We start from the raw sequence: 15,760 nt of genomic DNA on the forward strand, positions 1-15,760 counted from the left end.
AGGAAGGAAGGAAGGAAGGAAGGAAAGAAGGAAGGAAGGAAGGAAGGAAGGAAGGAAGGAAGGAAGGAAGGAAGGAAAGAAAGAAGGAAGGACTGTTCCTGCTCCAATTTGAGGGATTTGTAGGTTTACTGTAAGACGTGGTTGATCACGCGTGATTCAAAGCCTAGGAGAGAGACTTCCGGTCCGCTTTTCGAAGCCTCCCTGGGAACTTGAAATGCTAAGGTGCACTAAGGTACGTCGATGGGGTCTGGGTAGCGACCCTGCACAGGCTCAGAGACTGCAGCTCAGTAGTGGTCAGCGGAGGGAGGGATCTTAAGGAGGTGGAAACTTTCTTTCCAGAGCTATGCATCAGGAGTGAGGGAGGATTTTTAGGCGCCAACTGCTCTTGCTTGGGCTTGGTGTCCAGTTCTACCTGCTGCGAGCAGGATCCTCGAGCCTCCACCACAAGGAGGGAAGGGCTGGCCGGCCTCGAGGGCTGAACGTTGGCGTCCGTCCTTGCCCTTCATCTTTCAGGGGGTGATGCCAGGCATCCCTCATCCCTTCCTTTAACTGGACCTGCTGGGGAAGAAGGCACAGCAGGAGCCCTGCCACCTTCAGCCCAGGCCTGACCCAGCAGTCCAGGTACTGAATTTCAGAAGGTCAAAATATCAAGGACGATAGACACCAGCAAGAGAGCCCATTTAAATTGTCTTTAAAGATCCCAGTCTACCAGAGAGGGCCCATTTCTCTGTGGTGTATAGCATCTTTGTTGGGATGCAGCCTTAGGAGCTAGTCCTTTCTTTCACTTTAATGTCTTCCACTATGCATCCTTGAGGTTAACATCATCTGCGTTGTGCTCCAGAGAACAGTAGTGATTTTGTTCTAAAACCTTGATAATATTGGAGTAAGCATATCTAAAAGGCATGTTTACCACCAACTAATATGTTCTGCTAAAGGTGTAGGAAACTAACAGGCACACACACACACACACACACACACACACACACACACACGACCGCATGCAGTATGACTAAACAAAAGCCCGCAATATTCTGGCGTTGCTTTGGTTTGTTGAAAAAATCCCTGCCCAGCATGCAATAGTCTGCCTGAGACATTGAGTCCTCTCTAGAGGCTAGGCTGAGCAGGCCAGTGTTTTATAAAGGGAATTGGATAGTACTTTAAGATGTGGTTTGAGTATACAAAGAGAACATTGCTTAAATTCCCCCTATGTTTTGTTTTTCTTTTCCTATTCCATGCAGAAGTAGACAATGGCAAGCAAAAAGCGTGAAGTCCAGCTACAGGTGGGTTCATCGTGTCAGCAAGTCTTCTTCTGGTGCAGTGACACTTGCTACATCTTACTGTATTTTGCTTTTTGCAGTCAGTGGTCAATAGTCAGAACTTGTGGGATGAGATGTTGCTGAACAAAGGCTTAACAGGTATTGGGGCTCTTTGCTGTCAGTGTTCCGGTTTATTTCCAAGCATCTGGAGACCCCTTGCGGAATTCAACTCCCTGTTTCAAAGCTGCCTTCCTGCCTTCCTTCCTGGGTTCTCTCACCTGGGATGGGAATGTGCCAGCCTCCAGATTCTTTGACTCTGCCTTTTGATAAATGTCACCATTTTCCAGTGATTGATGTTTACCAAGCCTGGTGTGGACCCTGCAAAGCCGTGCAAGCTTTATTCAGAAAACTAAAAAATGAACTGAATGAAGATGAGATTCTTCATTTCGTTGTTGTAAGCTTTTTGTTTTTGTTCAACATGTTTGCCATGTTTAAAGATCTCCCTGTACTTTAAGTATTTTCTTAGCTTAAGGAACCTGCCAGTCTTCACTCTAAACAATACTGGCTTGGCAGTTTTACTATATACTTAGTTCTACTAGGTTTGAGAATTAGTATGATTTTCATCTAATTCCCATGATGCTGAGATAACTCATCATGACCAAAAAACTCAGAAAATATAACGATGGACATATGTCTGTTGATAGTGCCACATGGCATGGTAAATATGTGTCTCTGAGTTAAGATTATGGGGGACTATTTCCTGGGTGTCATGGAGTAGACCGCTGGGAACCCATCTATTTACAAGTATTTCAAAATAAGTAATTTCTCTTTCAGCTGTTAGTTATCAAAAGTGACAAGAGAATAAATATCACAGCCAAATTCACTTGACTCAATTGTATTGATTATTCAATCTATACCCAGTAATTATATACAGTTCAATTTATAGCCAGTTAACAATTGGTTAGAATCTTATTGTCCAATATGCCTTTATGCACAAACAGAACACATGAGAACTATCTAGACCAACTGTAGAAATGCATTTTCAATTTTAATTATTTAAATTTGAAAATTGAGGGCTGTTGTAGCTAGTTCAGTGGGCAGTGGTACTTGCTGGCAGAAATGATGATATAAGTTTGATCCTTGGGACTCAAATGATGGAAGCAGAGAAAGATTCTCTCCTTTTCTCTGTCTGTTTGTCTGTCTGTTTGTCTGTATGTGTGCCTGTCTGTCTCTCTCTCTCTTTCTTGGTCTCTTACACACACACATAAATTTTAAAAATTATAAAACTGATGTTACTAAATTAAATTATTGTGAAATTTAGTGTTTGAGACAATTTGGCTATGTGAATCTACATTTTATTGGAGTTCAATTATTGATTAATAATTATTTATTTAATACCAATCATTAAGATATGCTTTGAATATTAAAATTTTATAATATAATCATTTTCAAGATTTACTTTATATTGGTACATATTGAACAGGTAGAGAATACATTTTTACTATATAGATGCATACCTTAGCCAGCTAGCTGTAAACTGCATAAACAGATAACTGGTGTGTGCACTTTTACTCTAGGTCCCTAAACTACATAGTCTATGAGGCAGACACAAAACCTCCACCCGTGGGATCTTATAGGTGTAGGCCTTCTCTGTCTTTTAAGTGACCCTTGTACAGTTTGCTTCCTGACTTCACCTATCAACTAGGCCTCTCCTTCGGCAGAAACATTCTGTTCTTCTTTTCTTTATGTTTTTAAGTTGTGTGGACATGTTAGTCCGAATATATGTATGTCTCTCTGTGTGTCTCTTTGTGTGTATGTGGGTGTGTGTATGTCTCTCGGTGTGTCTATATCTGTCTGTCTTTCTCCCTCTCACCCTCTCTTTCCTTTTGTGTGTGTGTGTGTGCATGAATGTTGACAGCAAGTGTCCCAAAAGGACAGAGGCATTAGAGACCCTAGAGCTGGCATTATGTGTAATTGGAAAATCATTGCTTTCCTAACAAAGCAAGTGAGAAAGTCCCACCCCTGACTGAAGTACATTATTGAAAAAGACATTCTGTTCTGGATGATGGACAGTGACCTGTTGGGGCGGGAGGAGCAACAAACATTCTTTGGATCCAGGATATGTGGGCTGGAAGGGAGGAGTGATGGCAAGACCAGGCAGCAAGGGAGGTAGAAACAGAAGTGAGTTTGACCAAGGAGAGCACTTTGGTAAAAGAGAACACTGAAAGGTACCATTGGCTCCAAATAGCACAGGGCCTGAGTTGCTAATGCATGCTGTTTGATCACATACAACTATCACAAACCCAGAAATGTTGCAGTCCCCAGAAAAGTTGTGCATGTTTCTATTACCATCTGAAAATAGCATACAGAGTAGTGTGGATATTGCTTTCTCATTATTGTATAACATGTTTACGATATCCTTCAGGCTGAAGCTGACAACATTGTGACTCTGCAGCCATTTAGAGATAAATGTGAGCCTGTGTTCCTCTTTAGTCTCGTAAGTATAGCATTCATCATCTCATTATCTGGTCTACATGAAGGAGCAGGTAGCACTGAAAATTACCATGGGGCTGTTTGCTGGTGGTCGTAATTGCACAGTATTTGCCTTATCTCTATTTGTCTAATAAGAAATTTAATAATTCACCTCCCAAGAGCTTGTTAAGACTAGCACAACAAGCTGGTTAGAAAAAAAAAGACAAATAAGACTGCATATACCAGCATGAGGGACCATTCTCAGAGAGCTACAAGAGAGAATTGGTTTTAAGTGTTCATGGATTTGTGCAAAGGTGTCTATCTAGTCATTCTTTCTTATGCATTTTGATTCCATCTGCATGTTCACAAATGTTCAGAAATAGTTTATTCCAGAGCTGGTATCATTGTTTTCTACCTGGGCTGGAGGAGCCATCATTTTTCTTCTTTACACTTCCCTATACTTTACCTATATTTTGTAATAGGTGCACAACTGTAACAGGCAACAATATAGTAAAACTTATTTTTTAAAACCAGTCTAAAGTTAAGTACTCAACCATGTGGTAGTCAAGAGAAACTTCAATGGAAGCATATAACACTCGGGTAACCTTCTGCTGCAGGATACTTATCTTTCGATAGTAGGAATAATTATTAATAACAAATCTTGTGTATAAGCTCTCAATCCTATTGCATAATACACTTGCAGATATTTAAAGAAATGAATCATTGAGTTAGTTGAGTACAAAATGCATCATGTTCTTGCATTATGTTGAATGTATACAGTTTGATGTATAGACTTTTCACCTTTTAAAGACATATGGTCTTTGTAGAGAGTGACAGTTTGATGCCACCTAGCCTCCATGGAGTTTAAGGAAACAGAATAAGAAACTAAGCAAAGGAGAGAATTGCCTAGTTTGGAACCTGCCTGCAGCCTGAAAGTAGCAGGTTTTGGTTTCTTGTTGTGTTTTTGTTTTGTTTTTCAGATTTCATCAGACTCTGGAGCAAAACAGTTGCTCTCTCTTTCTCTTTCTCTTTCTTACTTCCTCTCACTCATAGTTTAGTTGCTTTCTATTCCTTTGTTACTTAGAATCCGTTACTTTTGACAACTTTTCTTTTTCTCCCACCTAAGTCCTGACATTTCATATCTTAGAGCAAATCCTGCTCATAACCGCACAGTTTGGCATGTGGTGCAAAGTCTGATTTCAAACCCAAGCCCTCCTGTTCTCATGGGGGTTTCACACACCCCCATTCTGCCCTGGTTGTGAATTCTTTATTCTCCTTTCCATCAAAGATCTTTCCTTCCAATATAACCTCCATCTACTAAGCTCCATGTTCACACCTCAGACATTTTTTCTCTGAACATACCACACTGATGACCACTTATGGAAGAATAATATTCCCACACCACAAAGCTGTCCTCCAGCTGATTGGTCATTGACTTAAACACTTATATACACACACCTCTTTTATTAGTCAGCTTTTCTAGGTGACAAAAACTTCATTCTAACAAGTGTCAGTGGGAGCAGCTCTTCTCAAGAGAATGATCAGGCTGCTATAGAACTGAGAATGCTTAGACCTATAACTGAATTGCAGACAGAATCTTCTCTTGAACCCTGCAGTCTTTCCCAGAAAGAAAAATACCCTCCACAACTTAATTGGGAAGCTAGAGACAGGGCTCAGCAGTTAAGTCCACATTAATCACCACAGTGCTTCACAACCACCTGTAAATTCCACTCCAGGCTGACTGCGCGTATGTGTGCACATGCATGGATGCACACACACACACACACACATACTAAAATATATGTTCAAAAAAAGAACCTTAGTCATTGGCACAGTATGAATTCCAGTGAAATTATGGAGGAGAGCCTTCACCTTCCAAAGTACCTGAGCCCCTATATGCTCTGCGTTTCTCTGAGTGTTGCAACCATACATGCTGGTTTCAGACACAGCTTCCCAGAGTGTTTCCTCACTTGCCCTGTCTCCTTGAGGTCCTTCACCCTTGGAATCTGTTACTCTTCAGCATATTATTTTTTCATTTCCCCTTCTTGTTTTCTTATTAATCTTCCATATCTTAAAGTAAGAATCATTTACTGATATAGAGTAATACCTCATCTGGTCTCCCTGTTTAGACATGGTCTTATAGAGATTCTGAGTGTTCTAGGCCTCTCTTAGCTGTCAACTCTTAACTGTAGTTGCTATCCCATGTGTCTCTGTACTTTTGTGGGTCTTTGAGTTTTTGATTTGTTATTTAATAGGGATAGATACAAGACTTCTCATTCCATGCCATCAGGTCTGGTCCATGTCCATAAACTGATGTTTTGTACGTACAAGGTGAAAGACAGACAAAAATGATGTGGCATCCGCCTCAGTTTTCATTGTCAGTCTGAGATAACAGTCATCTATCAGGAGAGGCTTAATTGAGGAATTACCTAAAGCAGATTGACTGTGGATGTATTTGTGAGTGCTGGTCTTGATTAATAATTGATGTAGAAGGGTGCAACTCCCTGGAGTTGGCACCATCCTTAGGCATGTGTCCTAGGCTTGCTGGCAAGCCAGCTAGCAGTGTTCCTCTATGGGTTCTACTTCAAGTACCTACCCTGATTTTCCTCAGCGATGGATTATGATAGAGAAGTATAGTCCAGATAAGCCCTTTTCTCTCAAAGTTGCCTTTGATCAGTGTGTTTCATCACAACCAACAGAAAGAAAACCAGAACATCATTTGAGCAAATTAATAGTCCTATATAGAATCCATCACATTTAAAGCAAGGATGAATGAGGCAGGCACTCCTGTTTAGTGGGAACAGGGGACCACTCCTGTAGGATGAAAACTTGCTGTAGGTGATGGAGTACAGCCAAGCTGAGATGCAAGGAGATGGAGACACACCCCTGACCTCCATAGAAGACAAAGTGTGGAACTCTAATTGCTGGAATTAGCAGTCAAAATTCCCACCAGCACTACCTTCAAATGGCTGATTACAGTAGCTGAAAAAGCTGGGGTGGGGGAGTTGGGGGCAAGAGAAGGCAACTTAGTTTGGAGTAAATGATAACTATTGACTTATTATGAAAATGAATCTTTCTTTATACTTCCTCTTGTAGAATGGTAAAATTGTTGCGAAGATTCAGGGTGCAAATGCACCACTTATCAATAGAAAAGTTGTGACCTTGATAGATGAAGAGAGGAAAATTGTAGCAGGCGAAATGGCTCGTCCTCAGGTAATATTCTTGGTGAATGGCTATTATAATGTCCTAAATGCATTGTATTTGATGTTTTCCTAAAGTATTTTCCCTAGCTATATGTGTTAGGCCCCTTTATGTCATTGTGATAAAATACCCCAAATAGTTAGCTGTTAAAGAAGAAGATTGTGTTTTGACTACTGGTGGCAATCCATTGTCTTTCCTTCCTGTTGTTTTAGGGCTGTAGCAAGCTAGCACACCATGACAGGCAGCTTATAGTAGACCATGTTGCTTTACTCGTGGGGGCCATGAAGTGAAAAAGAAGGAGAAGAGGAAGAGATCCTTCAAGGATGTGTCCCCAGTGAACTATGTTTTTCTAATTAGGCTTTACTTTAAAATTTTCCACAACCTCCCAGTACCATCACAGACTGGGGCTTCAGCCTCTGACACAAGAGTCTTCAGTTTTTGTGAAGTATAGCACTCTATAGCTAGCAAGGTGGTGGCATGCATGGTACCAATGTAAAACAAAGGGGTCTTTGTGTTTTACATTCTATTCCCTGCCTTTTGTTTACTAGAAACAAAATTTTTAGACACCCTTCCACTATTCCACTAAAGTAACTGTTTTACTTTAATTTCTCTTTCACAGTATGTTGAAATTCCACTAGTAGATACAACCGATGAAGAATATGGGGAAGTACAGTATGAAAGTACTGGTAAGTAACAATGTAACAGTCCAGCTACTGTTTCTGCACATGCCCCTTCACTACACTACCATAGCAACAAAGAGCTGCTTCATCAGCAGTCAGTCTGTTAGTCAGTACAGGGCTGTTTCAATTCATAATGATTCATACATTGCAAGACATGGCTCCTTTTTTGATTTCTCTTGCCTCCTTTTCTGGTTCAAGACCCGTCAAAGCTTACCCGGGAACATGTGTGTCTATCTCCTGCAACTGATCTGGGCAACCAGTTTCTAGTCCATTTTTCACCTCCTAACTTTTAAAATTTCTCCTTTAAATTCAGTAGTTTTTACTTACATCTCAGTTGAAAATTTTATGACTTTACTGGATTCTCTATGTGTTCAGGTATGTATCTGTTTAACTGTGTGCACGTATTCATGTGCTTGTATTATACTCATGAGAGCTTGCACACTCTTGAGTGCATATGTTTATTTCCTGAGGGGCAGTAAAGGAAAAGAATTACTTACACCCTGTGAACTGATGTGACAATTAGTGTTAACTGTCACTTTGACAGAATCTAGAGTCACCCAGGGCAGAAGTCTTTTTAGACCTGTCCAGGGCTTCCTTGATCAGGTTATCTGAAGTGGGAAGACCACTTGTAGGTAATGCTGTTCCCCAGGTTGGACCCTGAAGTACATAAAAGGGGACCAGTAGCTGAGCAGCAGTGTTCACTCATCACACTCTGCCTCTCAATTCTAGTGTGATATGACCACATGCCACCTTGATTTCTTCGCCATGGGAGCTGGTTTGTTTGATCTGTGAGCCAAAACAAACCCTTTCTGCTAAAAGTTGTTTCTGTCAGGTATTTTACCATAGTAACAGGAGAGGTAACTAAGATACAGGAAGTCTGTGGTAAGAGAGCACTTTTTAAATGGTAGGTCTGTTGGTTCGTCATTTGTATTTGTACAGTGCATAGCTGAAGCTCCAGTCATTGTTAATACTGAGTGGTGGGATATAATTCTAATGTGTGAGAATTATTTCAAATCTACATGCCTATAAATTTAAATTCTGTCTCCTTAAAAACCCAGACATTATTAATTCATATTTTTATGGCCATACCTCTCATTATCTTGTATCTGAACCAAAATAATAATAATAATTAATAATAATAATAAAAAATAATTTTTTAATTTTCTCTTAGTGGAAGTTTACAATATGGCAATTATCAAACCTGATGATGTACTGTTGAGAAAAAATGTAGAAGTTAAAGAAAGAGTAAGTAATACTTATCAAAAGTTATTTAAATTAGTTACAAAATAATAAGATAAGATAGAACTGAATTGCTATTCCTAACTCTTGCTAAAGGAGTTTGATTATTCTGTCTTACAGAGATTCCCATCTATCCCTCCATCTTTCTTGAATTAATTGCTTTGCCACCATCAACCTACAGAAATTGTCAGGATTTTAGATGTTATGTGAAATTGTTATAAATGTTCTTTTTGTTTAGCTATTAGTGACACAATATTGTTGTAAACACACATTAGCTTGCTTTTTACCTTGTACATGGCACTTTAAAATACATGATAGTTTAGAAATTCATTCAGTGCTTTCCTTTAGACACATACTCAAACACACACACACAGTTTATAATATGCATTATATACAGATAACTATAAGATATAATTAGTGACTACTGTCTTTTTTCTAATATTTCTATTTGGTATCTTAAAGTGTACATTGTACTGATATTGTTCCTCCTGTTTGGTTAGATTTTATTTCTATGTGTTTTCTTTTTGTAACAATATAATAAAGTATTGCAGAGCTTTTGTGGATCCCACCAGCAATCCAATAAGACAAGGAGACTTTTATATAATTTAACATTTTAGGACTTTCACTGGGGCAGACTCTCAACTAGCTTACCTAGATTTATTTTCTACAATGTGGCTAGTTCTTTACCTCTCTGATCTACTCTGGTCTCCATTCCCTTCTGTATCTGCTTCAGATCTCTTGTACCAGCTTGTAATCCCACCAACAATGGAGGAGTGTTCCTCTTTCTCCATATCCTCACCAGCATCTACCATCACCTGAGTTTTTTATCTTAGCCATTCTGACTGGTGTGAGGTGGTATCTCCAGGTTGTTTTGATTTGTATTTCCCTGATGACTAAGGATGTTGAGCATTTCTTAAGGTGCTTTTCGGCCATTCGAATTTCCTCAGTTGAGAATTCTTTGTTTAGCTCTGTACCCCATTTTTTAATAGGGTTATTTGGTTGTCTGGAGTATATTTTCTTAAGTTCTTTGTATATATTGGATATTAGCCCTCTATTGGATGTAGGATTGGTAATGATCTTTTCCCAATCTGTTGGTTGCTGTTTTGTCCTATTGACAGTGTCCTTTGCCTTACAGAAGCTTTGCAATTTTATGAGGTCCCATTTGTCAATTCTTGATCTTAGAGCATAAGCCAATTGGTGTTCTGTTCAGGAACTTTCCACTGTCCAATCATAACTAAATTATAAGTATTAGATCCAATATCTACAGTAACTTTAATCCATTCCTAAATAGGTGCAAATCTAGCCTTTTAGGACCTAATGGCTTTTTGCACTCAGCATTCTGAGTGCAATTCTCAAAAGCTAAGAACTCCGATAAAGTTTCTGTGGTATTTGGATATTATATTGCTTTATTTACAGATAAATTAATCTTTGTAAATAGTCAGGAAAAGATTTGTCTGAACCTTGGAATAGCTTTGTCAAAGATACATATTGTTTTCCCTATTGTTCAACCTTATCCAAAGCACTTAAAACTACTATATGACATCGCTCTAAGTGGCATATTTAAACATGATCTGCACTCTTAGTTCAGCATATCGACCTTCACCTAGCACCTGATTTTTGACAATATTCATGCCGCTAGTCCAATTGCATTTCTCCATATCTGAAGCCTCTTCTTTCCACCATGTTAGCCATCGTAGTTGAAGGCCAGCTTTTAGATTGCTGACATTAAATCTTTCCAATCTTTTGGAATTATATGGTTTTGCTTGGCCCAGTTATTAAGTATCTGCTTCACATAAGAGAATGCTTGCCATTGGCCATCACTGCTTTTTAAAATATTTTTAGATCTAGCACTATTATGGGCTTCCAACCAAATTCTTCATAACTTTGTGGATTTATCTCATCGGGAGCTATTCTCTCTCACTGTAACTGGAAAAATCATTGTAGGCTTTCTTAAGGGCCTAGACTGCTATCCTGTAATCGTGCCACAAGGTGGGGGTGTAGGCTGTAGGTTGGATTTTTCTGACATGAGAAAACCCAATTTAAAGATTCTATAATTTTTGTTCTATTGCCTTTAATTTAGCATTCCATCTTTTAGTCATTTTCTTGTCTGAGTCTGCTTTATTTTGACCTTAGAGAGGATATGGAAAACTGTAACTATTACTGAACAAAATATAATCATTTCCAGGGTGATAGTCAAAACAAAACTACATGAGGTTCAAATGCCCTCTGCTTTAGTGTTTTCCATATTTTAACACGAAAATATTTTCTTCTTTAATCTCTGTAACTCTCTCCTTTCTTCAGAGACTTCACATTATTTAATGAAATATTTTCTAGAACTGTTTATAGTCAATTTCTCTCCTTCCTCCAGGGTCTATACAGATATACAAAATGACACTATCTTTTTCTCTTTTGCTTCTTTTAAACTTAATATTCGTTTCCGTATCTAAGTATCTCTAAACTCTGTCCTCCGCTAATTGCACGTTTGTGCAGACATTACCAGTTCAGAAGTCTGCTAGCATTTGCCAGAGTCACTATGAGTTCCAGGTGCTCCTTGCTTCTGCTATCTGGCTTCAGGTCCAGCTCCCCACTGGCCACCTCTGACTCTAAAAAGCAGCAGCCAGCACTTCTGCAGGCAGCATACTGTGCCCTGCCAGACACAGAGACTGTGGTGTCTGAAGGACTGTAGGTCCAGCACCAGACTGCAGCTAGCTAGCTGGCAGCTGTGGTCAAAGCTGCTTCGCAGTGAGCTCAGAGTGAGGTCTCTAGGAAACCATTCAACAACTGCTACTGAACCTGGGGACTCTTGTCTGTCTCCCATGTCTGGAGCTTTTGGCCTGATGCCTGAATCTAGTGCCTAAGCTTAGATTTCAGGCCACACTTTAGTGTGCCAAATAGTGTGGGACTTTCATGGATCTTACCACGGTTCAGTAAGACACAGAGACTTTTATATAATTTAAAGTTTTAGACCTTTCACTGGGTCAGACTCTCAGCTAGTTCACCTAAACTTACCTTAATTTTTCTGCCACGTGGCTAGCTCTTTACCTCTCTGGCCCACTGCCATCTCTCTTCTCTTCTATGTTTGCTTCAAATCTCTCATGTCTGCTTGCCTCCCACACGTCACTCTCTGCCCTAAGTCTCACAGGTACTTTCTATCCAAGCTACTTTGCCATCAGCTCTTTATTACAACTCATCAGCAGCAAGACAACCTCTGATACATCTCTAAATTGCTTTGGGCAGGTGAGGAAGTGTGAATATTTACAAAATAAATGGGCGATAGAAATAACAATATCAACATCCTACCAGCACTAAGCTCCCTGTCAGTACAGAATTAGCAATGGAAAATACAGAGACAAAGCTTCATACAAAGTAAAGAAAGATGATCCCAACATGTTTTCCATGATATTTTGCCAGGTTTGTCATCAGTGTCTAACAGCACTACCGATTTTTATGTTGATTTTGCACACTATGTCTTTGCTGAAGTTCGTCAGCTCTTTATTTTCTAATAGAGTACACAAAGTTGTTTAAGTATAGCATCATGTTATTTACATGACTTCCTTCCTATTTGTATTCCTTTTGTTTCTTTCTCATGTCTTCTTACTTTCTGTAAGATCTCCAGCTGTAGATGCCTAACACGAGGACTGATAATGGATCCTCTTGTATTGTTCCAGAGTTTAAAGGGAATGTTTTTACTCTTGCTGTAGCCGACACACAGTTGGGCTATAGGTTCATCATGGATGGTCCTTATTATGTTTGGATGTGCTCCTTCAGTCTCTAGTTCCTTCAGGGCTTTTCTTTCTGAAGGATTTTCAACTTTGTCAAAACCTTCTCAGCTCCTATTGAAGTGATCATGTCTAGCTTTATTCTATTTCTGTGCTAATTTACACTTACAGATTTGTGTCCATAAAATAAAACTTGTATCCTCCAGTGAAATCAACTTGATCATAATGTGTGTTTTCATAAAGTATTTTTGAATTCTGTTTGCAAGACTTCAATTGAGTATTTTTTTGTTTATAATCACTGGGAAATTATGTAGGCTGGTTTCCATGTTGTGTCCTTATCCTGCTTTGGTATGAGGGCGATGCAGGTTTCAGAGAGTGATTTTACTAACAGCTCCTTCCTTTTCTATTTTATGGAAGAGTTAGAGGGACATTCATATTTGCTCTTCTTTAAAGGTCTGGCAGAATTTAACAGTGAATTCATCTAGACATAAACTTGTATTTTTGAGAGGTTTGTGTGTTCCTGCTTCCACTTTACTGACTTACAGATCTATCTAAATCTTAATTACTAATTTAGGTCTTCTTTCTCTTAATTATTTTAACAAGATATTTTCCCATCTTATTTTATCAAAGAACTGAATCTTTCTTTGATTGACTGTATGTATTATTGTTTTAGTCTTTAATTTAATAATATCTAACCTGATATTTATTATTTCCTTACTAACACTGAGATTGTTCTTTGAGGTACAACTGTGAGATATTTTCTTGAGAATTCTCAGATACTTCTTTTTTTCCTGCATCAGATACTTGTCATGTAGAAATTCATAGCTACAAAGTTTCCTCTTACACCTGTCCTAGCTATAGCCCAAAGGAGTTGGTGCATTTTGCTTTTATCATCATTAGTTTCTAGAGACTTTCAATTCCCTGTTTGGTTCTTTCAATGACTCAGTAGCATTAAAGTGTGTATTTTTTAATCTCAATGAATTTATGTAGTTTTCATACTATGGGTTTTTATTTTAATGGGACTATAATCAGATAAAATATAGTCAGATAAAATATAGAGAGCTGCTTTTTTTGTTTGTTTGGTATTTTTGTTTGTTTGTTTGTTTTTATACCACTAACCTATTTTATTGCAAAGGGAAAAATGATTCAAATTAATTTAGAAAAACTATTTTAAAAGAACAGATTAAATACAAAACAAGTGGAAGAAATGATCTTTTTTATGTCTGACAATGCTTCACAGAATGCATACATTAAAAATACGTAATGACATTATGATAATGAGAATTCACCTTTAAAGTAAAGATAAGAAAAGGAAACAACATTTCAGGAGCTGTGAGAACTTCTTCAGTTATAAATAAGTTATATTCTATTACACATGAAAATATTTCACCTTATTTAAAAGGAGGGGAAATAGTTTACACTCAGTATACAGTGTAAGTATGTTTTAGTCAGTATTTGTATTCCTGCACAAAACATCATGACCAAGAAGCAAGTTGGGGAGGAAAGGGTTTATTCAGTTTATACTTCCTCTTTGCTGTTCAACACCAAAGGAAGTCAGGACAGGAACTCACACAGGGCAGAAGCTTGGAGGCAGGAGCTGCTGCAGAGGCCATGGAGGGATGATGCTTACTGTCTTGCTTCCCCTGGTTTGCTCAGCTTGCTTTCTTATAGAACCCAAGACCGCCAGCCCAGGAATGGTACCACCCACAATGGGCTGGGCCCTCTCCCCTTGATCACTAATTGAGAAAATGCCTTACAGCTGGATATCATGAAGGCATTTCCTCAACTGAGGCACCTTTCTCTGATAACTCTAGCCTATGTCAAATTGACACACAAAACAAGCCAGTACAAAGTATGTCGTATAAGTTTCTTCTGAAATAAAGAATGTCATGAAAATTTCTGTGGCAATAACAACTTATTGAATTGCAAAATGCAAAAGAGAGACAAAAACAAAACTAGAGATTTTTTTAGGAATTTCACAGTAGGACAGAGCTAATCCCATAAGACTGCCTTTCTAATCCTGTAATTGTCTTGGTCTTTGGTCATTCGCTTTAGGATTTATCCTCTAGAGAATGGGCTTAAACCAGCTGCTTTTTAAATGTTTGATAAGTCTTGATTTATGGCCTAGAATGTGTTCTATTTAGAGACAGTTCCATGTACTGCTGAAAATAAGGTGTTTTGTATTCTGTATCTGTCTGTTACATATATGTTTACTTTGAGGTTACATTGTTGATTTTTCAGTTTGGATAAGAACATTTTTCAGTTGGAATAAGGAAATTGAGAGTGGGGTGCTGAAATCACTTATATCATGTTTAAACTGACCTTTGAACTCCATTAGTGTGCATTCCATAGTATCTAATTTGTAATTTGTAATATGTAATTTGTGGCTGAGCATTTGGTTCATATATATTTATTGTTGGCCATCTTAGATATGTAATGTCTTTAAGAAATCTATTCTGACTAATTTTGGTTTGGTATATACCCTATCAGATATCTCTATTGCTATGTCAAGTTGTTTTCAGTTTCTGCTTGCTTGATAAATTGTTTCTTATCATTTGATTCTCAATCTGTATATGTCTTTACTAATGAGGTGTGTTTCCTGGAGGCAACCTGTTATGGAATCTAGTGTTTCACTTGAGTTAGCCTTCAAAAATGGAAACATGGGAACAGAAGAAGCTAAAATAATTTTGAGTATAGTTAAGAAGTACTTTTAAATTTCTATCTTATGGATAATTCAGAAAGTGTATATATATACTTTAATATATTCATATATATGGATTTATATAGGGATTTTTGGAATTGTGCTTTTATTTTCCTCATTCTTTTATGTTAGCATTTCAAATTTTGAGGTAGTCTACTCTAATAAAAATATTGTGAAATCTTTGAAGTTTTAAAAATATGGATATCTAGGGTGTATTACAGGATACATTTAATGCATTTCTGACTCACTTCAGACTATGTGGATTTTCTTGTGGCCTTTATCTGAAAGTATTAAAATCGAGGTAGTTTAGTGAGTTCTTAAGAAAATAGCTCTAATTTGTTTTACATGTTTTCCTTTGTCATGTTTGCTTCTGATCTGAATTCAAGATAATCAAAGAGGGATTTGTCGTAGAAATGCAGGATAACATGATTCTCCCTGAAGAGGTAGTGAGGGAATTCTACATTCATATGGAAGATCAGGTAAGAAGCTTTT

General features: G+C 38.1%; 1 protein-coding gene across 1 annotated transcript in view; it reads left to right on the top strand.

Annotated features, from left to right (window-relative positions):
• Positions 1-423: 423 nt before the first annotated feature.
• Positions 424-15,760, top strand: part of Nme8 (NME/NM23 family member 8) — a 55,019-nt gene continuing 39,682 nt past the window's right edge. The window contains exons 1-9 of the mRNA XM_034510923.2: positions 424-621; positions 1,239-1,280; positions 1,358-1,415; positions 1,604-1,710; positions 3,682-3,753; positions 6,825-6,941; positions 7,549-7,615; positions 8,781-8,854; positions 15,655-15,747. Of these exons, the coding sequence (XP_034366814.1) occupies positions 1,248-1,280; positions 1,358-1,415; positions 1,604-1,710; positions 3,682-3,753; positions 6,825-6,941; positions 7,549-7,615; positions 8,781-8,854; positions 15,655-15,747 (621 nt within the window). The 5' untranslated portion in view covers positions 424-621; positions 1,239-1,247. The remainder of the gene's footprint in view (positions 622-1,238; positions 1,281-1,357; positions 1,416-1,603; positions 1,711-3,681; positions 3,754-6,824; positions 6,942-7,548; positions 7,616-8,780; positions 8,855-15,654; positions 15,748-15,760) is intronic.

Source organism: Arvicanthis niloticus, chromosome 8 (assembly GCF_011762505.2).
Source record: "Arvicanthis niloticus isolate mArvNil1 chromosome 8, mArvNil1.pat.X, whole genome shotgun sequence".
In the NCBI taxonomy this organism is placed as follows: Eukaryota; Metazoa; Chordata; class Mammalia; order Rodentia; family Muridae; genus Arvicanthis; species Arvicanthis niloticus.